Consider the following 18,454-nt stretch of genomic DNA (forward strand, 5'->3'; position numbering starts at 1 on the left):
ACAATTACCATTTCTCTCTCACTCATTCAGCCCATCTCATTGACATTAACTCTTTGTGTGTCTCTCTGTCAGTGTCTCCTTTGTTACAGCCCCAGTCTCCTTCCACTGTCACTATCTCCATCTTGCTGTCTATTACTGCTAATATTTCATTTCTTCCTTTCTTCCAACTGCTGCTATCTCTTCTCACTGTCACTATCTCTCTCTCCTCATACTAATTGTCATAGTCATATACTCTGTCTCTCATGATCACAGGCTCTCACCCATTTCCACTTTCACTTTATTCTCACCCCCTGGCACTGTCCTCTTCACTCCTTTCCTAGAACTGGTCTGTCACTGTCAGCTATGTTCCACCAGTACTATCACTATCTCTCTCTCTCTCTCTCTCTCTCTCTCTCTCTCTCTCTCTCTCTCTCTCTCTCTCTCTCTCTCTCTCTCGGTGTAAAAAAGCCTGAACGTTTGCACATAAGCCGGAGAAGCACAAGTCTTCTTCAGCTTCTCTCGCTAGGAAGGGGTCCCCTTGGGTCACTCCCTCCCCAGGTTTCTTCTAGTGGGAATGACGACACCCACCAATGGCTGAAGAGCCCAAAAGCAGCTGATCGTAGGACTTCACACTCAGCCTCAGTCCTGGAGACTGAGCCAGTCAAGTCCTCTCAGCCAGGGAAACCCAAGGAGCAGCAAGAGAAATAATAAAACAAAACCCCTAAGACCAAGGAAATTGCAGTGGCACCCATACCGCCACTACCTACAAGCTCTGCGGTTGAGGATAGGGTGGAGATTTTGGCATCTGCTGAAGACCTAGATCTCGCCAGACCCTCAGGCAATAGATCGGTGGCAGCAGGTGACTCTGAGGCGTAAACTGCCTCATTGAATGTTCCATGTCTTCCCAGTCTCAAGATGTCATCCTCCAGGGGAATTGCGGCGGTTTTTTCCACCACCTGGCTGAGCTATGGCAACTGTTAAGCTTTACACCTGCTATCTGCATTGCCCTCCAGGAAACCTGGTTCCCAGCAACGCGGACCCCTGCACTCCGCGGCTATAAGGGATATTACAGGAACCGTAGCGACTATAATCGAGTGTCAGGTGGAGTTTGCGTTTATGTCCTAAACTCGGCCTGTAGTGAACATGTGGCCCTTCAAACCCCTCTTGAAGCTGTGGCTGTCAGAATAAGGACGACACAGGAAGTAACTGTTTGCAATGTGTATCTTCCTCCAGATGGTGCAGTACCCCTGAATGTATTAGCTGCACTGATTGAACAGCTCCATAAACCTTCCGTACTTCCGGGAGATTTTAATGCCCATAACCCCTTGTGGGGTGGTACCATGCATACTGGCCTGGGCAGAGATGTCAAAACTTTACTGTCACAATTTGACCTCTGCCTCTTAAATACTGGGGCCGCCACACATTTGAGTGTGGCTCATAGTAGTTACTCGGCCATTGATTTGCAGCCCAGGACTTCTTCCATCTATCCACTGGAGAGCACATGACGACCTGTGTGGTAGTGACCACTTCCCCATCTTCTTGTCATTGCCCCAGAGTCAGGCACACGGACGCCTGCCCAGATGGGCTTTGAACAAGGCGGACTGGGGAACTTTCACCTCTGCTGTCACCACTGAATCTCCCCCACATGGTAACATTGATGTGATGGTTGAGCAGGTGACTAGCACAATTGTTTCTGTGGCAGAAAATGTGACCCCTCACTCTTTAGGGTGCCTGAGGCTTAAGGCAGTCCCTTTGTGGTCGTCGGAAGTCACTGAAGCAATTAAGGAGCGTCGGCGAGCTCTACAGCAGCATAAGCGGCACCCTTCCCTGGAGCATCTCATAGCTTTTAAATGGCTCGGTGCCCGTGTTTGCTACCTTATCAAACAGCAGAAGGAGTGTTTGGAGAGACACGCCTCCATCATTTGGTGCCACATGTCACCTTCCCAAGTCTGGGCAAAGATCAAACGTCTTTTCGGGTACCAGGTCCCAACAGCTGTCCCTGGTGTTACCATAGATGGCGAGTTATGTACCAACACAGATGGTCCTCAGTGCCCTTGCACATTGCCCCAACACAGCTCCTGGGCCTGATCGCATCCACAGCCAGATGATTAAACACCTCTCATCTGACTACAAGCGACATCTTCTCGTCATCTTCAACCAGATCTGGTGCGATGGCATCTTTCCATCGCAATGGTGGGAGAGCACCATCATTCCGGCGCTCAAACCCAGTAAAAACCTGCTTGATGTGGGTAGCTATTGGCCCATCAGCCTCACCAACATTCTTTGTAAGCTGCTGGAACGTATGGTAGGTCGGCAGTTGGGTTGGGTCCTGGAGTCACATGGCTTGCTGGCTCCATGTCAGGGTGGCTTCCACCAGGGTCGCTCTAGCACTGATAATCTTGTGTCCATCGAGTCTGCCATCCGAACAGCCTTTTCCAGACACCAACACCTGATTGCCATCTTTTTTGACTTACATAAAGCATACGACACCGCTTGGCGGCATCGTATCCTTGCCACATTATATGACTGGGGTTTCCGGGGACCACTCCCGATTTTTATCCAAAACTTCCTGTCACTCCATACTTTCCGTGTCCAAGTTGGTGACTCCCATAGTTCCATCCATATCCAGGATAATGGAGTCCCGCAGAGCTCTGTAGTGAGTCTCTCTCTATTTTTAGTGGCCATTAACAGTCTAGCAGCAGCTGTTGGGCCCTCCGTCTCACCTTCTCTGTATGCAGACAACTTCTGCATTTCGTACTGCTGCTCCAGTACTGTTGTTGCTGAGCGTTGCTTCCAGGGAGCCACCCACAAGGCGCAGTCTTGGGCTCTAGCCCACGGCTTCCAGTTTTTAGCCGCAAAGTTGTGTCATGCACATCTGTCGGCGTCATACTGTTCATCTGGAACCTGCACTTTACCTTAAAGATGATCCACTCACTGTAGTGGAGACATATAAATTCCTAGGACTGGTTTTCGATGCTCGATTGACTTGGCTCCCTCATCTTCATCAGCTTAAGCAAAAGTGCTGGCAGCACCTCAATGCCCTCTGTTGCCTGAGCAACACCAATTGGGATGCAGATCGCTGTACACTGCTGCAGCTCTACAGAGCCCTTGTCCAATCCTGAATTGACTGTGAGAGTGTGATTTATGGTTCGGTAGTGCCTTCAGCATTGCATTTACTCAACCCTGTGCACCACTGTGGGGTTCGATTAATGACAGGAGCTTTTAGGATGAGTCTAGTGACTGGCATACTGTTGGAGGCTGGTGTCCCTCCACTGCAGATCAGACGTGTGTAAAAATTACTGTCTCCTTTGCCCGCCCATGGCAGTCCATCTCCCACATCGGTGGCCCAGATCAGGCTAACGATTGCGGTTCGCGTGTGGTCCCTTCTCTCCGAGCTGGAGTCCTTCCCTTTACCACCTTTACTTGCGGTCTGTTCACTTATGCCTCCATGGTGTACGCCTCAGCCGCAGCTTCGTCTGGACCTTTTGCATGGCCCTAAGGATTCCATTAACCCCACTGCTCTCCGCTGTCACTTCCTCTCGATTCTGGACGTGTTGTGGGGCTCTGAAGTGGTTTACACCGATGGCTCAATGGCTGATGGTCATGTAGGCTTCGCATACGTTCATGGAGGACGTATTGAGCAGCACTCCTTGCCAGTTGGATGCAGTGTTTTCACTGCAGAGCTGGTGGCCATATCTTGTGCTCTTGAGTACATCCGCTCGTGCCCTGGCGAGTCATTTCTCCTGTGTACTGACTCATTGAGCAACCTACAAGCTATCTGTCAGTGCTACCCTTGCCACCCTCTGGTAGCATCCATTCAGGAGTCCATCTATGCCCTGGAACAGTCCCACCGTTCCATGGTGTTTGTGGGGACCCTAGGACACGTCAAAATATCCGGCAATGAACTTGCTGACAGGCTGGCCAAACAAGCGATGCGGAAACTGCTTCTGGAGATAGGCATCTCTGAAGCTGACCTGCGTTCTGTCTTACACCTCAGGGTTTTCCAGCTTTGGGAGATGGAATGGCATAACAGCACGCACAACAAACTGTGTGTCATTAAGGAGACTATGAATGTGTGGAAGTCTTCCATGCAGGCCTCTCGCAGGGAATCAGTTGTTATCTGCCGGCTCCGCATTGGCCATACCTGGCATGGTTACCTACTCCGTCGCGAGGACCCACCTCAGTGTTGCTGTCTCCCCCAAATGACAGTCATCCACCTCTTGCTGGACTGCCCACTTTTAGCTGCTCTGCGGCAGACTTTTAACTTTCCCAGCACCCTGCCTTCGGTGTTGGGTGACAATGCCTCCACAGCAGCTTTAGTTTTAAGTTTTATCCGTGAGAGTGGGTTTTATACTTCTATGTAGTTTTTAGCACATGTCCTTTGTCCCTCTGTGTCCTCCACCCTAGTGCTTTTAGGGTGGAGGTTTTAATGTGTTGCCAAGTGGCTGGCTTTCCCTTTTTATTCTCGTGGTTGGACAGCCGCTGTAATCTGCTTTCATGTTTTACTCTCTTCTGTTTCTAGCGTCTCTGTTTTCTTTTCCTCTTTTGTTCCATTTAGTGTTCGTTGCCTTCCCTTCGTTCTTGTGGATTTTCCTTTCTTTCCGTTTTGTATTATATGTTTCGTCCGTTTTATTCTCACTTGTGGCATTGTTTTATTAGGAACAAGGGACCCATGACCTCATAGTTTGGTCCCTTCTCCCACCTTTAAACCAACCAACCAATGTTTGCACACCAAAATTCTTGAGAAAATTTTTAAAAGTGCTGAAGCAGGTAGAATAAGGTAGCTGCTAACCCATTTTGCAGGTATTCTTTTAAATAAATAGGAAGATATTCACATTTTAGTGTGCATTTTCTGCTGGTTCCCTTCATTACCCTGCTGCAGGAAGGCATGTAACTCATATGAAAAGAAATGTATTGGTCAGTAAAGTTTAAATAATTTACTTATGTGAAACTGAAATAATGCAAAACTAATTTTTCACCTCAGATTGGATTTTATGTCCAAAAAAGTTTGGTATGTGCTTCACTACTACAACATAAGATTCCCAGATGCTAACGGAACACTTTACAGCACATTTCTCTTTGCCACATCACTTTATAAACTCCATTTTCGCCTCGCACTGGATTTTATGTGCATATTTTGTGTGTACAAGTAGGGTAACTTCGAACATCTGATCTTGGAAAAAGATAAAGATATTAAGAAAATTTTCATGGTTGTTAGAGATCAAAATCTCGGGAATACATTGTAAAAATTACAGTGATTTGCTGTGTGTAACTGTCTCTGAATCTGTGGCAGGGTTTTTGTACTCAGAAAACAAGTTTTTGGGGCATTTCTTGATAATGGATAAAGATTTTTAAAGACAGGGAGATGGCTCTTGTAGATAAATGCCTAGAAAATATACTGTTAAAATTTGAGCAAGTTATCTATTATTTAGATTTTGCCTCATAGTGGATTGTACATGTAGAAGTAGTGCAACTTTGAACCTCTGTACCTTGGAAACTGATAAAGCTATCAAGAAAATTTTCAAGGTTATTAAAGAGTGGGATCTGAGGAATATATGGTAAAAATTTCAGCTATTTGCTTTGTATAGTCATCTTAGAGCCTCAGCTAAGTTTTGGTCCACTGATGATGGTGAAAATATAGAAAAAAAATCTTTTTGTGGGGTTTTCCGAGGGACCGCCCTTGAACTAATGGTGCCTCCATAAGTCCCATCAAGCCCACAGTAGACCATATCAAATGCAAAAAGAACCGATTGATTTGCTCCATTTGCTTAAACAGGAGGAAGTATGTAATATTCATACTTCGACCCTGTTCTATTGGATAGTGACACTAAGACAATCCTGCAGTTGGGTATACAAATGGTCCCTAGTCCAAGGGATATTCAAAACACTTGACCTTATCTTTTCATCACCAATAGACCCTGAGGTAGGGCACTGGAAAGTGTCATTTCTATGCATGAAACATACTAGTTGTGCATGCTTTCACATGCGTACTACTTAACTATCTTACTTGTTATGCTATTGCAAATGCTGTATGGATTGCCCAAGCAGTATGAATCACCAAGTTTCTTACAGAAGTGAAGTACTGAGAACCATTTGTAATCATGCAATATAAAACTGTTTCAGTCAAAAGTAGTGTAAGAGGTGATTCCTTAAAAATATTTTTATTTTCAGGTAAAATTAAATTTACATTTTTAGATTACTAGTTTTGATTCTGCCAAAGGACACATTGCTCTGAAAATGACCACGTGTTACACTCAAAATTAGTAATCTGAAAATATAAATGTGACTGTGTCTGGAAATAAAAATTGTAATAAGACAAATTGCAATAAAGGATAAGTGATAAAAATGTTGTATTTCATAAAAAACAGGGAATTTCATTTTGCAGTATTGCCTCTGGCATGAAAGCTGGCTACCATCCACTGACAAATAGCCACTAGGAACATTTTCTAAGGTTTTGGCAGAAATTGCAATTGATTGTATGTTCTCATCTTGACCTGAAGATATTCAGGATGGTTACATCAAACAAATTATCACCAGAACTGAGTAAACAAGGCTGATGATAAACATATAGATCTTAGACACACACTTTAATGACCAGGAGTGTTATAATGCCAAATAACAGTGAAAAAGCTACTGATGAGGTGACTTCTTAAGAATTTTTTTGCACACTGTTGGAAGATGGGCCGTGAGAAAAGTCTTAAAGGATTCCTCTGCACTGCTTGTTAGATGTCATTTATGACTTGAAGAAGACAGAAGTAGAATGGTGTCCTGTTACAGTCCTAAGCCACAAACTAATAATGAGAACTTCTGATGTAAAGTTCCAGAAGACCTACTTTCTGACTGATAAGCCTGGATGAATGGGCTGCCATAGATGTTATGATAATGGTGTGAAAATGTTAGAACACTAGGATGCTATCATATTGCTGTAGCGATTATATTTGACAGAATCCAGAACCATAATTCTGTAGGTGATTCTGAAAAGCATTTGAAAGTCAGGCCATTGTTTCCCAGGAGGGGGAATAATGCTGCAGTGGGCGAATTGTTCAGTGCTGTGTAACTCTTGGAGCTGGAATCTGGCAGTGTGCAGGTCCCAGATTCATTTCTGAATTCTTGCTGACATTAACAGTTTCATGTATTAAAATTCTACTTACTTAGTATTAGAAGAATGTTTTAATGATCATACAAAATTTGAAATCACACTCACTGTTCAAGAAGCAGTAAGATCTTTTTGTGCTTTGTTTTGTGTTCATGTAGTAAACCTGCTTTCAAAATTAAGTTTTGTCTTTCATTGCTGAACCTTCTCTAAAATTCAGTACAAGGCTTCAGTGGCTACATGAAAATATTTCTTCCATTTGTTGAAACCATGCATACTATGAGTTGCATACTTCATCAAAATGGAGCTGATATTAATGGATGATGATAATATAATTGTCTACATCTACAGGGTGTCCCAGGAGGAATGGTCAATATACAGCGATTAGACAAAGGAATGATCAATATACGGGGATATGACATGAATGATCCCTTGAAGCAAAAACCTTCATATGGACATATGCCCTATTCTGAATGGTTTTTTTCATGTGTACTCATATGCAATGTGTATTTTACAAGTATCAATTGAAAAATACATGTTTTTAACATATTCGTCTCTAAGCATTATCATACATCTCGGATAGCAGCTGTTGTTCAGTTCACAATAAATGTTCAGATATCCTACCTTCAAGTTCAAATGCATATATGCTCTCTTGAGAGAATGTGTTGTGTTGCTTGTCTGAGTGCCTCTACACATTCCCTAATGGTGACAGAAGTGTCCATGTTGCAACCAAGCACTTCATTTAATGTATTCACCTTTTGTTTGTATACCTCAGACTTCATACAACCCCATAAACAGAAATCTAATGATGTAAGGTCTGGCCAGTTAAGTGTGCTACTACAACAGATCCAACAATGTGGATAAATGCAGTTGAGATGTTCCTTCTCGTGTCTGGTAAAACGTTAAGGGGTTTTATTGTGCTAGAAATGCATTGCAGTTTGTGTGGTCAAAGTAATGTACTGAAGGTGTTCAGCAAAAAAAATTCCAAAAATTACAAGTAATGCTGCCCCTTAATTTAATCTTCTAAAATGAATGAACCTATCAACATGTTACTGATCATACTGCACCAAAAGTTGATTGAAAAACAAACTTGGAAATTGGTTTCCACTGTAGCATATGGATTTTCCTGCGACTATTGGTGCTTACTTAGTTGTGTTGTTGGTTCCAATCCGTGTTAACATGGTTTCATCAGTGAATAGTGCTAATGGAAGCAAATGATGACCGTCACTTAACCAGTGACAAAATTTAAGTAATGTGGCATCGTCACCAGTGTGAAGATTGTGGACACACTGTATGTGTAATGGGTATTAAGAATTTAATGTTTGGCATACATGTTTTCTGGGATACTGATATGTGCAGAAAGTCGTGGTGTGCTGGTAGTAGGACTATGCTTTGCCATTTCAACAGTGTGTTGCTGTTTCTGCACAGGTTGTTGAACTATACTTTCAGAAGAAAAATGGAGACTTAGGAGAATACCTGTTTCATGCAACGTGCTGAAAACTCTGGTAAACACTCTAAAATCTGGAATAACAGATATCTACAAACCCATTTTAAGCACTCTCATTCTCAGGTTTTGTGTGGAAGTTATTTTATTACAGCATGTATAGGAACTGTCAGTTATGTGGATCAGAAATCAGAACTACATGGTCATTTAGGTTATGGCTTTTGACTGAGCTAACATCCTTGGCCACATTGCCTATGGTGCACCCAAATAGAATAATGGAGCAACTGATAAGAATGTGTGTTCACAAATTCCATGTTTACAAATAAATATGCATTTGAAAAGTTTGTATCTTGCCATTTACTTTGATTGTTAATAGCTATTCAGAAAGTTCATTGCATGCATCCAAAAAATACATTATTCACAACATTTAACACATCCATATCCTGTTGCAGAAGCAAGGTAAAAAAGTCATTCTGTTGGGTAATGTGATGTGTAGAAACCACTGGAAAGGAATAACACATTTAGTCACAGGAGGTCAGTGTGGGAGAAGAAGAATGGTCTTTTCCATGGGTCCTTAGAGACTTTGTCATTCTATTTCCACAACAACAGGTTAGCTGGTGCTATGCACTGCAACACTCCTGTACTTATCCAAACTGTTGTTCTAATTTTATAGTGAAGTGGAAATGTGATGGAACATCTGCAGCTTCCATTGACACTTTACAGTTTCATCAGAGGAGACTGCTGAACTTGAAAAGAATTATTCTGAAGAATCAACACGTCTTCCACTACTGCACTACACTGAAGAACTCGACAGTGTACTACTGGCTGCTTGTAATGTGTGTACTAACACATCACAATAAAAAATACCACATCCTTTTTGTGGTATGTGATATGACAATTGTGCAGCTGTTGAAAAAATTTGAATGTATGAATGTAATTGTGAATAGTGGGTGTGTCAGACTGAAAGAGCACTTGCCACACTGCAACCAACCCACACTTTGGCTTTCTGTAAATAACTAGCTCCCCGTGTCTGTAATCCCCTTATTTGCATTTTCATAGCTACCCTTTAAAAATGAAGAGTGTTGCAGATGTAATGGCCAGTAGAAACCTATACTGCACATAATTACTTAGGATGGATACATGATCAGGCTTTGACTGCATGTAGAGGTGGGAATCGGGATATTTTTATTACACACTCCAAGAGATGTCTTCATTGCTACTTAGTGGTTTTTCATAATTTCCACAAGGCCAGGTCCTCTAGCATGTGGCTCCCATCATTGAATAGAACTGAACTGGTTCCTTTGTGTAGTGCCTGTTATGTCCCTCTCCTTGTCCTACCTGCTTGTTCCATACTACTCCCTTTCCTATCATTTCTTCTTTTGTCTCCTCTCCTTACCATCTCACACCACTGCTGTAACCAGTAGGGCTAATGAATGGTGGGAATGATGGAATTCTACTTATTGTGAGTATATAGCATAGTGGGAGGAATACGTGATTAAATTTGTAAGTAGCTTTGAAGTAAACAAGGTGTGAAAATAAGTACACAGAGCAGCCACCTGTGACTGCAACAACAGCTGTAACCAGGCTGGGTATTGGGTGACAGATGCGGGTACATAATTCCATGCTGCTTCAACTCTGTACCGGAGCTCATCAATCTTAGTGGCTGGTGAGTGGTGACACGTCAGTCACCTAGCATCCCATAACCAAACTTTTTCAGTGGATGATATATCTGGAGAACATGCTGACCAGGGCAATGGATGGAACACACTCTTTGATGTGGTAGGTCAGGACAGCACTGGCAGTCTTGCATTATCTTGTTGAAAGGTAAAATAATGGAAATCATAAATGTAGGGCACAGGCACCAGTCTTAAGACATCCAATGTAATACCTGCCCAAATAACCAGCTATGCTATGTTCGTTGCAACTGATAAAAATATTGTGTCTGTTGAACAGCACAGGACTACTCTGATTTCCTAGTATTAGTTGTAGGCGACTTTTCCCTAATGATTATAGACGGGGATGTCTTGGGATTCAGTGCAGATGTTGTATACAGACAGTTTTGTGAAGTAGTTCTGAAGAGATTTTCCGAATGCTGCCTTGAGAACTTTAGTTCAACAACCCACATAAAATCGAAATATTTTAGACCGTATAGCTACAAACACATCTGATCCTATTGACAGCATCAGTGTAGAGACGGGGATTAGTGATCATGTCGTCATAGTGACAATGCTTAATAAATTTAATGAATCAAAACTGAAGTAGGTAGCATATTCAACAGTTTCTACAATGTGTATCTGCGTTATTTTCATGTAGGATTTCCAGTGAACAAAAAGAAGATGAAGGTGGTTAAAACAAATGTTGGATAACAAAAGGTATTATAGTTTCCAGCAGAAATGTAAGAAAAATTCTCCACTCTTTCATCACACACAATGACACTACTCCAGACATTAGAAATTATGTGAAAAAATATATCCAAATATTCAACAAGGTGATAAAAGAAGGCAAGTGACAAAATAATAACTACATTTCAACTGCAAAAAATAAAACAAAAGCTGTCTTGAAGGTTATTAGAGCAGAAACTGGTACAGAATGGTCATAATCAAAGAACATCTCCTTGCAAATTGAGAATAACGGACTTTCAGATCCAAAAGAGGTAGCTGATAGGTTTGTGTTAATCCAAAATCAGCATGAAGACAGATCTGTGTGCCTACCACATTATTTAAATGCTAGCCTTAAGTCTGTGTTCCTTCAAGCAGTCACAGAGATAGAGATGAAGCAAATAATGTCACTCAAAAACAAATAATCATGTGGGCATAATGGTCTGTCAGATTATGTATTTAAAAAGTTCTGCGATTATGTAATGAAACTACTAATGTATTCAGGGTAATTTATGAAGATACACAAATATTTTAATATGTTATTCTACAAGTAAAACTAAAGAAAAAAGTTCTTATAAACACAGGTACGCAAATGGTTAGTTACGGAGTTACAGCTAATAAAGATTTTGTCTAAAATTTACCAACTTTGCTAATATGAAGCCATTGCAAAACTGTACAAAGTTAAAGTAAAGCACGATTTCCATTTATTTTGTTGTTATTGGTCTGGTGTATCTGCAGTTGTTTTCCAGAACATCCAGAGAAGCAAATATTATTCATCATCATCATCATCATTTAAGACTGATTATACCTTTCAGCATTCAGTCTGGAGCATAGTCCCCCTTATAAAATTGCAAAATTATTATTAAAATAAATTTGTTTACTTTCCATTAAGAATGTAGAAACCTTTGTCAATGTTGCCAACCGTTAGTGAGTTGTTTCAGTCGTTCATTTAGAAGCTCTTTTTAAAGCACTGAATGACAGACAATGCTGCTGGCATTTTTCTAGGTCTCTCAAAAGTGTTTGACATAGTTGACCATGACTTCCTTATTCACAGATTAGCCGAAAAAGATGTCAGGGGGATCCCAAATCAATGGATAAGATCTTATCTAGAAGACAGGCAGCAAATGGTGGTTTTAAGAGGAAAATGTCTTTACATCAACAATAACAACACATCTATCCAGTAAATCATCAATAAAAACTTGAGTGCCACCAGGCTCTGTCGTAAGACCTCTATTGTTCCTCTTTTACGCTGATGATTTAAATGGCTTTATTGAAGTGAAAAAATAAATCTTATTTGCTGATGACACCAGCATTTTAATAATAGATGCTGACAAAATCTCTATGAAAATGTGAATGGATACTTCATTGTCCCTAGTTGCTAGCTTGTTTCAAAAATATAAGAATAATAAATAAAGGGAAAAAACTGTATAAAATGCATGTTTGACAATGAGCTGCTTTTATTTTAACCTCAAACATTGACTGGTTTCAGTTACAGACCATCTTCATGGATTAGGATTAAGACAGTTTAAGCCAATCACATCTGTCATTACTTAAATAATGGCCGTGTCTCATCTGTAGAGCATGTCATGAATTCCAGTATACTACACAGGACTTTTAGAAGCAGGCATACTAATAACAAGCATGAACAGAGCAGTACTGAAGAGAAGATCAGAAGTATAAGTATTACAATTGTACAAAATATTTTGTACAGTTGTTATAATTATACTTCTGATCTTTTCTTCAGTACTGCTCTGTTTATGCTTGATATTAGTATGTTTACATCTAAAAGTCCTGTGTTGTATACTGAAATTCATGACATGCTCTGCACATGAGAAATGGCCATTATTTAAGTAATGAGATGTGACGTTGTGGATTAAACTGTTTTAACCCAAATCTGAGGAGATGGTCTGGGACTGAAACCGGTTGATATTTGGGTTTAAAATAAAAGCAGCTGATGGTCAAACATGCATTTTATACATTACTCAACAGCTTTTGATAGTCACCTTCCAAAAAAATTTAAAAGAAAAAACTGTCTTAATGAATTTCCATTCTTCTCCACTTGTACAAGAATTTGATACAGTATCATATCTTTACAACACATTACTGAAATCAGTTACTGAAACTAAAGTTCTAAGTATCTGGGTACAAGACCATTTAAAATAGAAATGTCATGTGGAAGAATGTTGAAAAACGCTTTTGAAAGCATGTTATGCTCTTTGTGTGCTAAACCAAAGTGCAAGTATGTCAACTGTCATTCAGGCATATTATGCATGCTTCCATTGAGGCAAAATAAGCATATCCATAGCGTAATATCCACATGTCTCCATGGTGCTCCAGATATTGTTGCATTGTCCATCTGCATACTGGTATTGTTGGAAACAAGTGCATTTCTTAACTGAAAGTACATAATGTGACTGTATAATCCTGCATAGCTGAGTGATATTATGCCTGACTTCTCAGAACTGTATGCACAGAGATGTTGAAATTTTGTGTGGTGTTGAATATGGCCCTCTTAACCTCATTGATTCTGTATTTGCCTGACAGTCATGGAATCCCAGCCAATGTGAGCAGCAATATCGCGAAGCAACAAGCCACAGTCTTGAAAGCTCATGACCTGCCACTGTCAAATTCCGACACATGCTATTAAATGTTTCTCCTTCTTACATGAGGCATCACACAACCTTCTCACAAACATTTAATGTTCAAATGGGATTTTTGAATGAGAAGCCCACTACATAATAGTTCTTTATATACAAAATGTAGATGGCTTTACTCTTCTTTGCTGTGTACAGTTGTGCTGAAATGCTAATCATTTGTGTACCCAAGCATTTAGTAGACTTTATATCAGTTTGACATTTGTTGCATGTCCTCATCATGTTTCAGTTTAAATGGCCTGCATTTATGTCTTTACTTGTTCCCGTCTCCTTTCTTTCCTGTTGCTGAAGTTGGTTATATTCTGTGTACATATGTTGACCACTCACAACATTCTTACAAGGAAAGTTAAAAATTTTCTTCTGTGTCTTATTGCTGAATGTGCTGATGAAAGTATTAGAAACTTGGCTCAGTTGGCATACTCGGTCCACTGACACGTGAAAAATTTTTGGATGCAATCCCAGAATTAGTAAAAAATTATACATTACACAAAAACATGCTGTGAGGATAATATCTGGTGTTCGTCTTCATCCGTTATATAGGCAACTGTTTGAAAAACATGGCAAACTAACAGTAGCATCACAATACTTTTAGCTCTTATGAAGTTTATCATGAAGCATCAACCACAGTTGGAAGATAATATTAGTGTTGTCGTATAAAACTTGAAATAAAAAATAACCTCCACTATCCAAAATTTAACCTTGCTCTTGTAAAGAGGGGAGGAAAATTCACAGCCAGACTTCCCTTGCATTGTACTACTGCTTCTTCTTCTTCTTCTTCTTCTTAGTGGGCACCGCAGCCATAAATTTATAAAAAATGCAATATTTTTCCACCTACGTTTTATTTATTATTTATAAAATTTCTTTGTTCCAAATTTAGTATCACTTTTTAAGCCATTACTGAGTGTGTCATGTGGATGAAAGTGACAGTGTATTCACATGTGAAGTTTGGTACCTGATTTTGAAATGCTCTCAGTACAGCCATTACAGTCATGTATAGAAAAAGAGGTAAACAAATTTGATAGTTAGGTCACACCCATATGAACATACAAGGCGTTTCTTTAGACCAATATTCCAAACCAACCTCACAAACACCACAAAAATGTCCTAAGATGAATGTAAAGATTGCAAAGATATAGTACTCATAAAGGCAAAGTCCTGTTGAATGTTGTTGGCTATGAACCCAACACATTATCTCTGCCAAATGTGGAGAAAATTATGAAAAAATGAATTAATATTTGCATGACAGCTGATTGCATCACTAGGATGTCCAAAAAGTGAGACTAAATTTACTCAGATTTTTTTAAATGTATATTGTCTTTTTTTCTCGTCTTTAGCTCACATTTACTTACTGGTCTCACATTTGGTATTCTTTTGTTGCAGTTGCAAGAAATGAATGAAGAAGCCGCTCATGAATTGGAGTTAAAAAGAACATCTCCTACATGGTTGACATTTATTAGGATTTTCTTCAGGCGAAGAGTTCTAATGCTTGCTTTGAAGATAAGCAGTGCAGCAGGCTTAATGATGCGTTATAAGTGTTTGGGATTCCTGCTAGTGATGTACTTTGTGGCCTTTGGCTGACTCGTTTCTTGTCAACCACCTTTTGTGTGTATGTACACAGTTGTCTTTGGATGAGTTGTTATTCCTTACTTGCACAGATATTATGGTTGTGCATTGGTGTCTTTCAGTGACATAAATTTTAAATGCTCAATGAATAAACTTTGTTTTGGCAGGTATATTGTAAAATGGAAATATTAGCTGTAAGTTTTAAGTCTCTGATAAAATCAATGTACCCATGCCACAGCCTAGTTCCACACAATAGACTGGGAAATGTGTCATGGCAATGCTATTACAGAAAGTATAATAGTAGTCAGCATTATATCAGACAGTATTACCCAATTCTGAGGAATGGTGGTGTTATATGTCCACAAGTGAGGCCTCAAAGACAAACATTTGTACATTTCTCTGTGAACAATGCAGGGAACCGATATTTACATACATCATCTCCAAAGTGTGCGTTGCCTCCAGCGCTGTTGTTATTTTTGAGGCCCCTGTCTAAATTTGCGGCTATTTTGTTTGGCCGCTCATTACGTATGTGGTGGAAGAAATTACCTGCTGATAAAAGACTGTTCATGTTAGAAGCATTTCGAAGCCATAGATACCTCCTTCTTGGTAAGTACTTCAAAAGAAAATATTACATTATTACTTATGATGATAAAGTAAGATTTTTGAGAAACTTTCATAGTACATTCAGCATCAGATATCTGTCAGTGTTATTTGGAAATAGATTATTGAAGCAGGTAGAATTCAAGAATCTATTAAACATAAATGTGTATTTATTGCATAATGACAAAGAAAGTTATCAGAACCTCAGGGGAAAATTTTCCCTTCAGGATCATAAATATGTGTTTGTTTCATTTGTTGATTAAAAATATATTCACATAAGATGTTTACAAGTAACAGGTAAAGCAGTAGAATCAGTACTATTAAAGTTATAAACTCGGGAAAGTACAAGGATGATGATGATGATGATGATGATGATGATGATGATGGCAGGATAAGTAGGAGTGTGAGTAGGAAGGATATGGTGCGAGGTATAGAGAGGAATGCTCTGTGTCAAGGAAGTAATCATAAATACAGAGAATGTGATAATATAATATTGTGACACTAAGTAAGTTACTGACTGAATTGCTGAAACTTTGTTATGAAGTTTGCAGAATGTGGAGATTGGTCAGAAGCGATCTGAAGGAGAGGTGTGAGTATGTATAGAAAATTGACTGATAGTTGTGGCGTTCGGCACTTCAGGAAAGTTAGTGATGCTGATAGGAGAAAGGATCATCAGGGTTTTCCTTTAGGGAGGAGGAGGAGGAGGAGGAGGTGGAGAGCTTTCTCAATAATGGATGAATTGTTTGCAGTAACAGTACTGTATGGAATTAAGACCTCAGTGAAAATTTTGTACACTAAAAGAATAATGGAAGTGGAGGAAGTTGTACATTTTTTGGTATTCTTGCATTGTAGCATTATTATTTCATGACTTTGGATGAGACGTTTTGAATCTTATGCCTTATCTTCAGAAAGCATAATGGAATTGGCCTTTGGGTGGTTGCCTGGTGTTCTGACAGGTGGTCTTGGATATGACGTGATGATTCAACAGTTGGCAGGGGCACTGGTTCAACTCCTGTTGGGTTTAAGTACAACTCTGGCCAGTTATGTTGCTTTTTTCTAAATTGAATCTCCTATTCAGGTTAATTATGATGTCTGCAATTCACAGTTCTACAAATTCCCTTTATCACACTAAAAATTTTACCATGAGTAATCGACTTCAGTCCATCCTAGTTCATTGCTGTAGTCTATTCGGCAAAAGAAAATCTCTGGTTCCTAGCAGTTCTGTTTCCAGCTTTTAGAACTGTGGCAAAACTGAGATATAACCATAGAAATGTAAACAAAATTGTGTTGTATGGTTGGTCATAGCAGATCAATGAAGCAACCATACCAACTTTACTTCATCTGTCGTGTGCAGTCTGTCGCCAAATGGACTATATTCTCTAATCACAAGTGTCATTTACACCAGCGCAAATGAGAGTAAACACAAGTAAACAGATATTCACATAAAAACTGACTGTTTACTACCGTTTGTTTGTATCTGTAAACAGATGTTTTCATTGGAGAAAATGAAAGAGGATAGGAGAGAGCAAGTGTCAAAGGATGCAAACTCTTAATATTGCTCCTTTTTCATTTCCCACCAATGGAACTGGCCCTGGAATTTCGTTTAGTGCCATGTTTGTGTTACTCATAATTGTGAACTGTAATATTTACATAGGATTATTTCATATGATGTATGCTGTTGGTGAGTAATATCAGCTGAAGAACCTGTTCTTAGCTTCCTAGCCTCTGGAGACAGTTATGACAGTTCTTTCAGTACAATTCCTCATTGAACCCATTTCCTTATTTATGCCCTCTTTACTCCATTCCCATGAGAAAGAAGCAAACATTGAATTTATTTTTTTCCTCACATCTCCAGATGCAACTTTGAGTGCTTTGGAAATTCCCTACCAGTGCAATGTGTGCTGTGGATCTCTTGGATTCTGCAAGAACCTTTGATAGCCATAGTCTTCTGTTTTAACATTAAATTCTCCTTTAACCCCTCCATCAATATGCAACTCTTGTTCAATAACAAAAGTATTTATCACTTTGGGGGAATTTAATCTGGGCTATTTACACTGAGGTAAGCTTTATGATTTACTGAAAGATTAAAAACCAGCAAAAATGAGCCAGTACCTGTGAATACACACAAAATGTAACCAAATACTGTTTATTTGCATGTAGCTATTGTTTCTGCCTGAGGGAATACTCTTTAACTGATGCAAATTGGCATATGTGTGCTCTGTTGTGAGTCAGTTTCAAGCATAAACCTTTTGAAACAAAGTATCTCATCACTGACGAAGTTATGCTCACAGTGCAGAGCTTTGAACACTGTATTATCACTTCTTTGGTGCTAAAATCATCAGCACATAGGTTTCATTGGTTGCAAGAGTGGTCATAGTTCCAATACAAAACTGTGAGATTCAAATAGTGTTATTTTGTTTGACAAGAGTGCTGTTGGTGATCAGCAAACAGAATTCCGTAGGAAAAGAATCCAAATTTTTATGCAAACTTGGAACAGTTGGGGGTACTGCACTTCTCACTGAATTGCAACATCATCCTTACTTATCCTTATTCCAGAACGTGAGGGGATAGTTGCAAAGCAGATCACAACTATCAAAGAACATCATCAACTGAAGAAAGGAGGCAAGCACTTGTGTCCCAATTCAGTGTCTTTCACTATTCTTAATTTTGGTTTTGGATTTCTAATATTCCAGAGCTCTGCACTCATAATTATGCTCCCAGCTGAAGGAAACAAGTAATTTAT

General features: G+C 39.7%; 1 protein-coding gene across 1 annotated transcript in view; it reads left to right on the plus strand.

The window, feature by feature from the left end:
- LOC124555420 (metalloendopeptidase OMA1, mitochondrial-like) overlaps positions 1–18,454 on the plus strand; it is a 100,941-nt gene that overhangs the window by 13,198 nt on the left and 69,289 nt on the right. Inside the window, exon 2 of the mRNA XM_047129325.1 lies at positions 14,929–15,717. Within this exon, the coding sequence (XP_046985281.1) occupies positions 15,291–15,717 (427 nt within the window). The 5' untranslated portion in view covers positions 14,929–15,290. The remainder of the gene's footprint in view (positions 1–14,928; positions 15,718–18,454) is intronic.

This window comes from Schistocerca americana, chromosome X (assembly GCF_021461395.2).
Source record: "Schistocerca americana isolate TAMUIC-IGC-003095 chromosome X, iqSchAmer2.1, whole genome shotgun sequence".
NCBI classification, from domain to species: domain Eukaryota; kingdom Metazoa; phylum Arthropoda; class Insecta; order Orthoptera; family Acrididae; genus Schistocerca; species Schistocerca americana.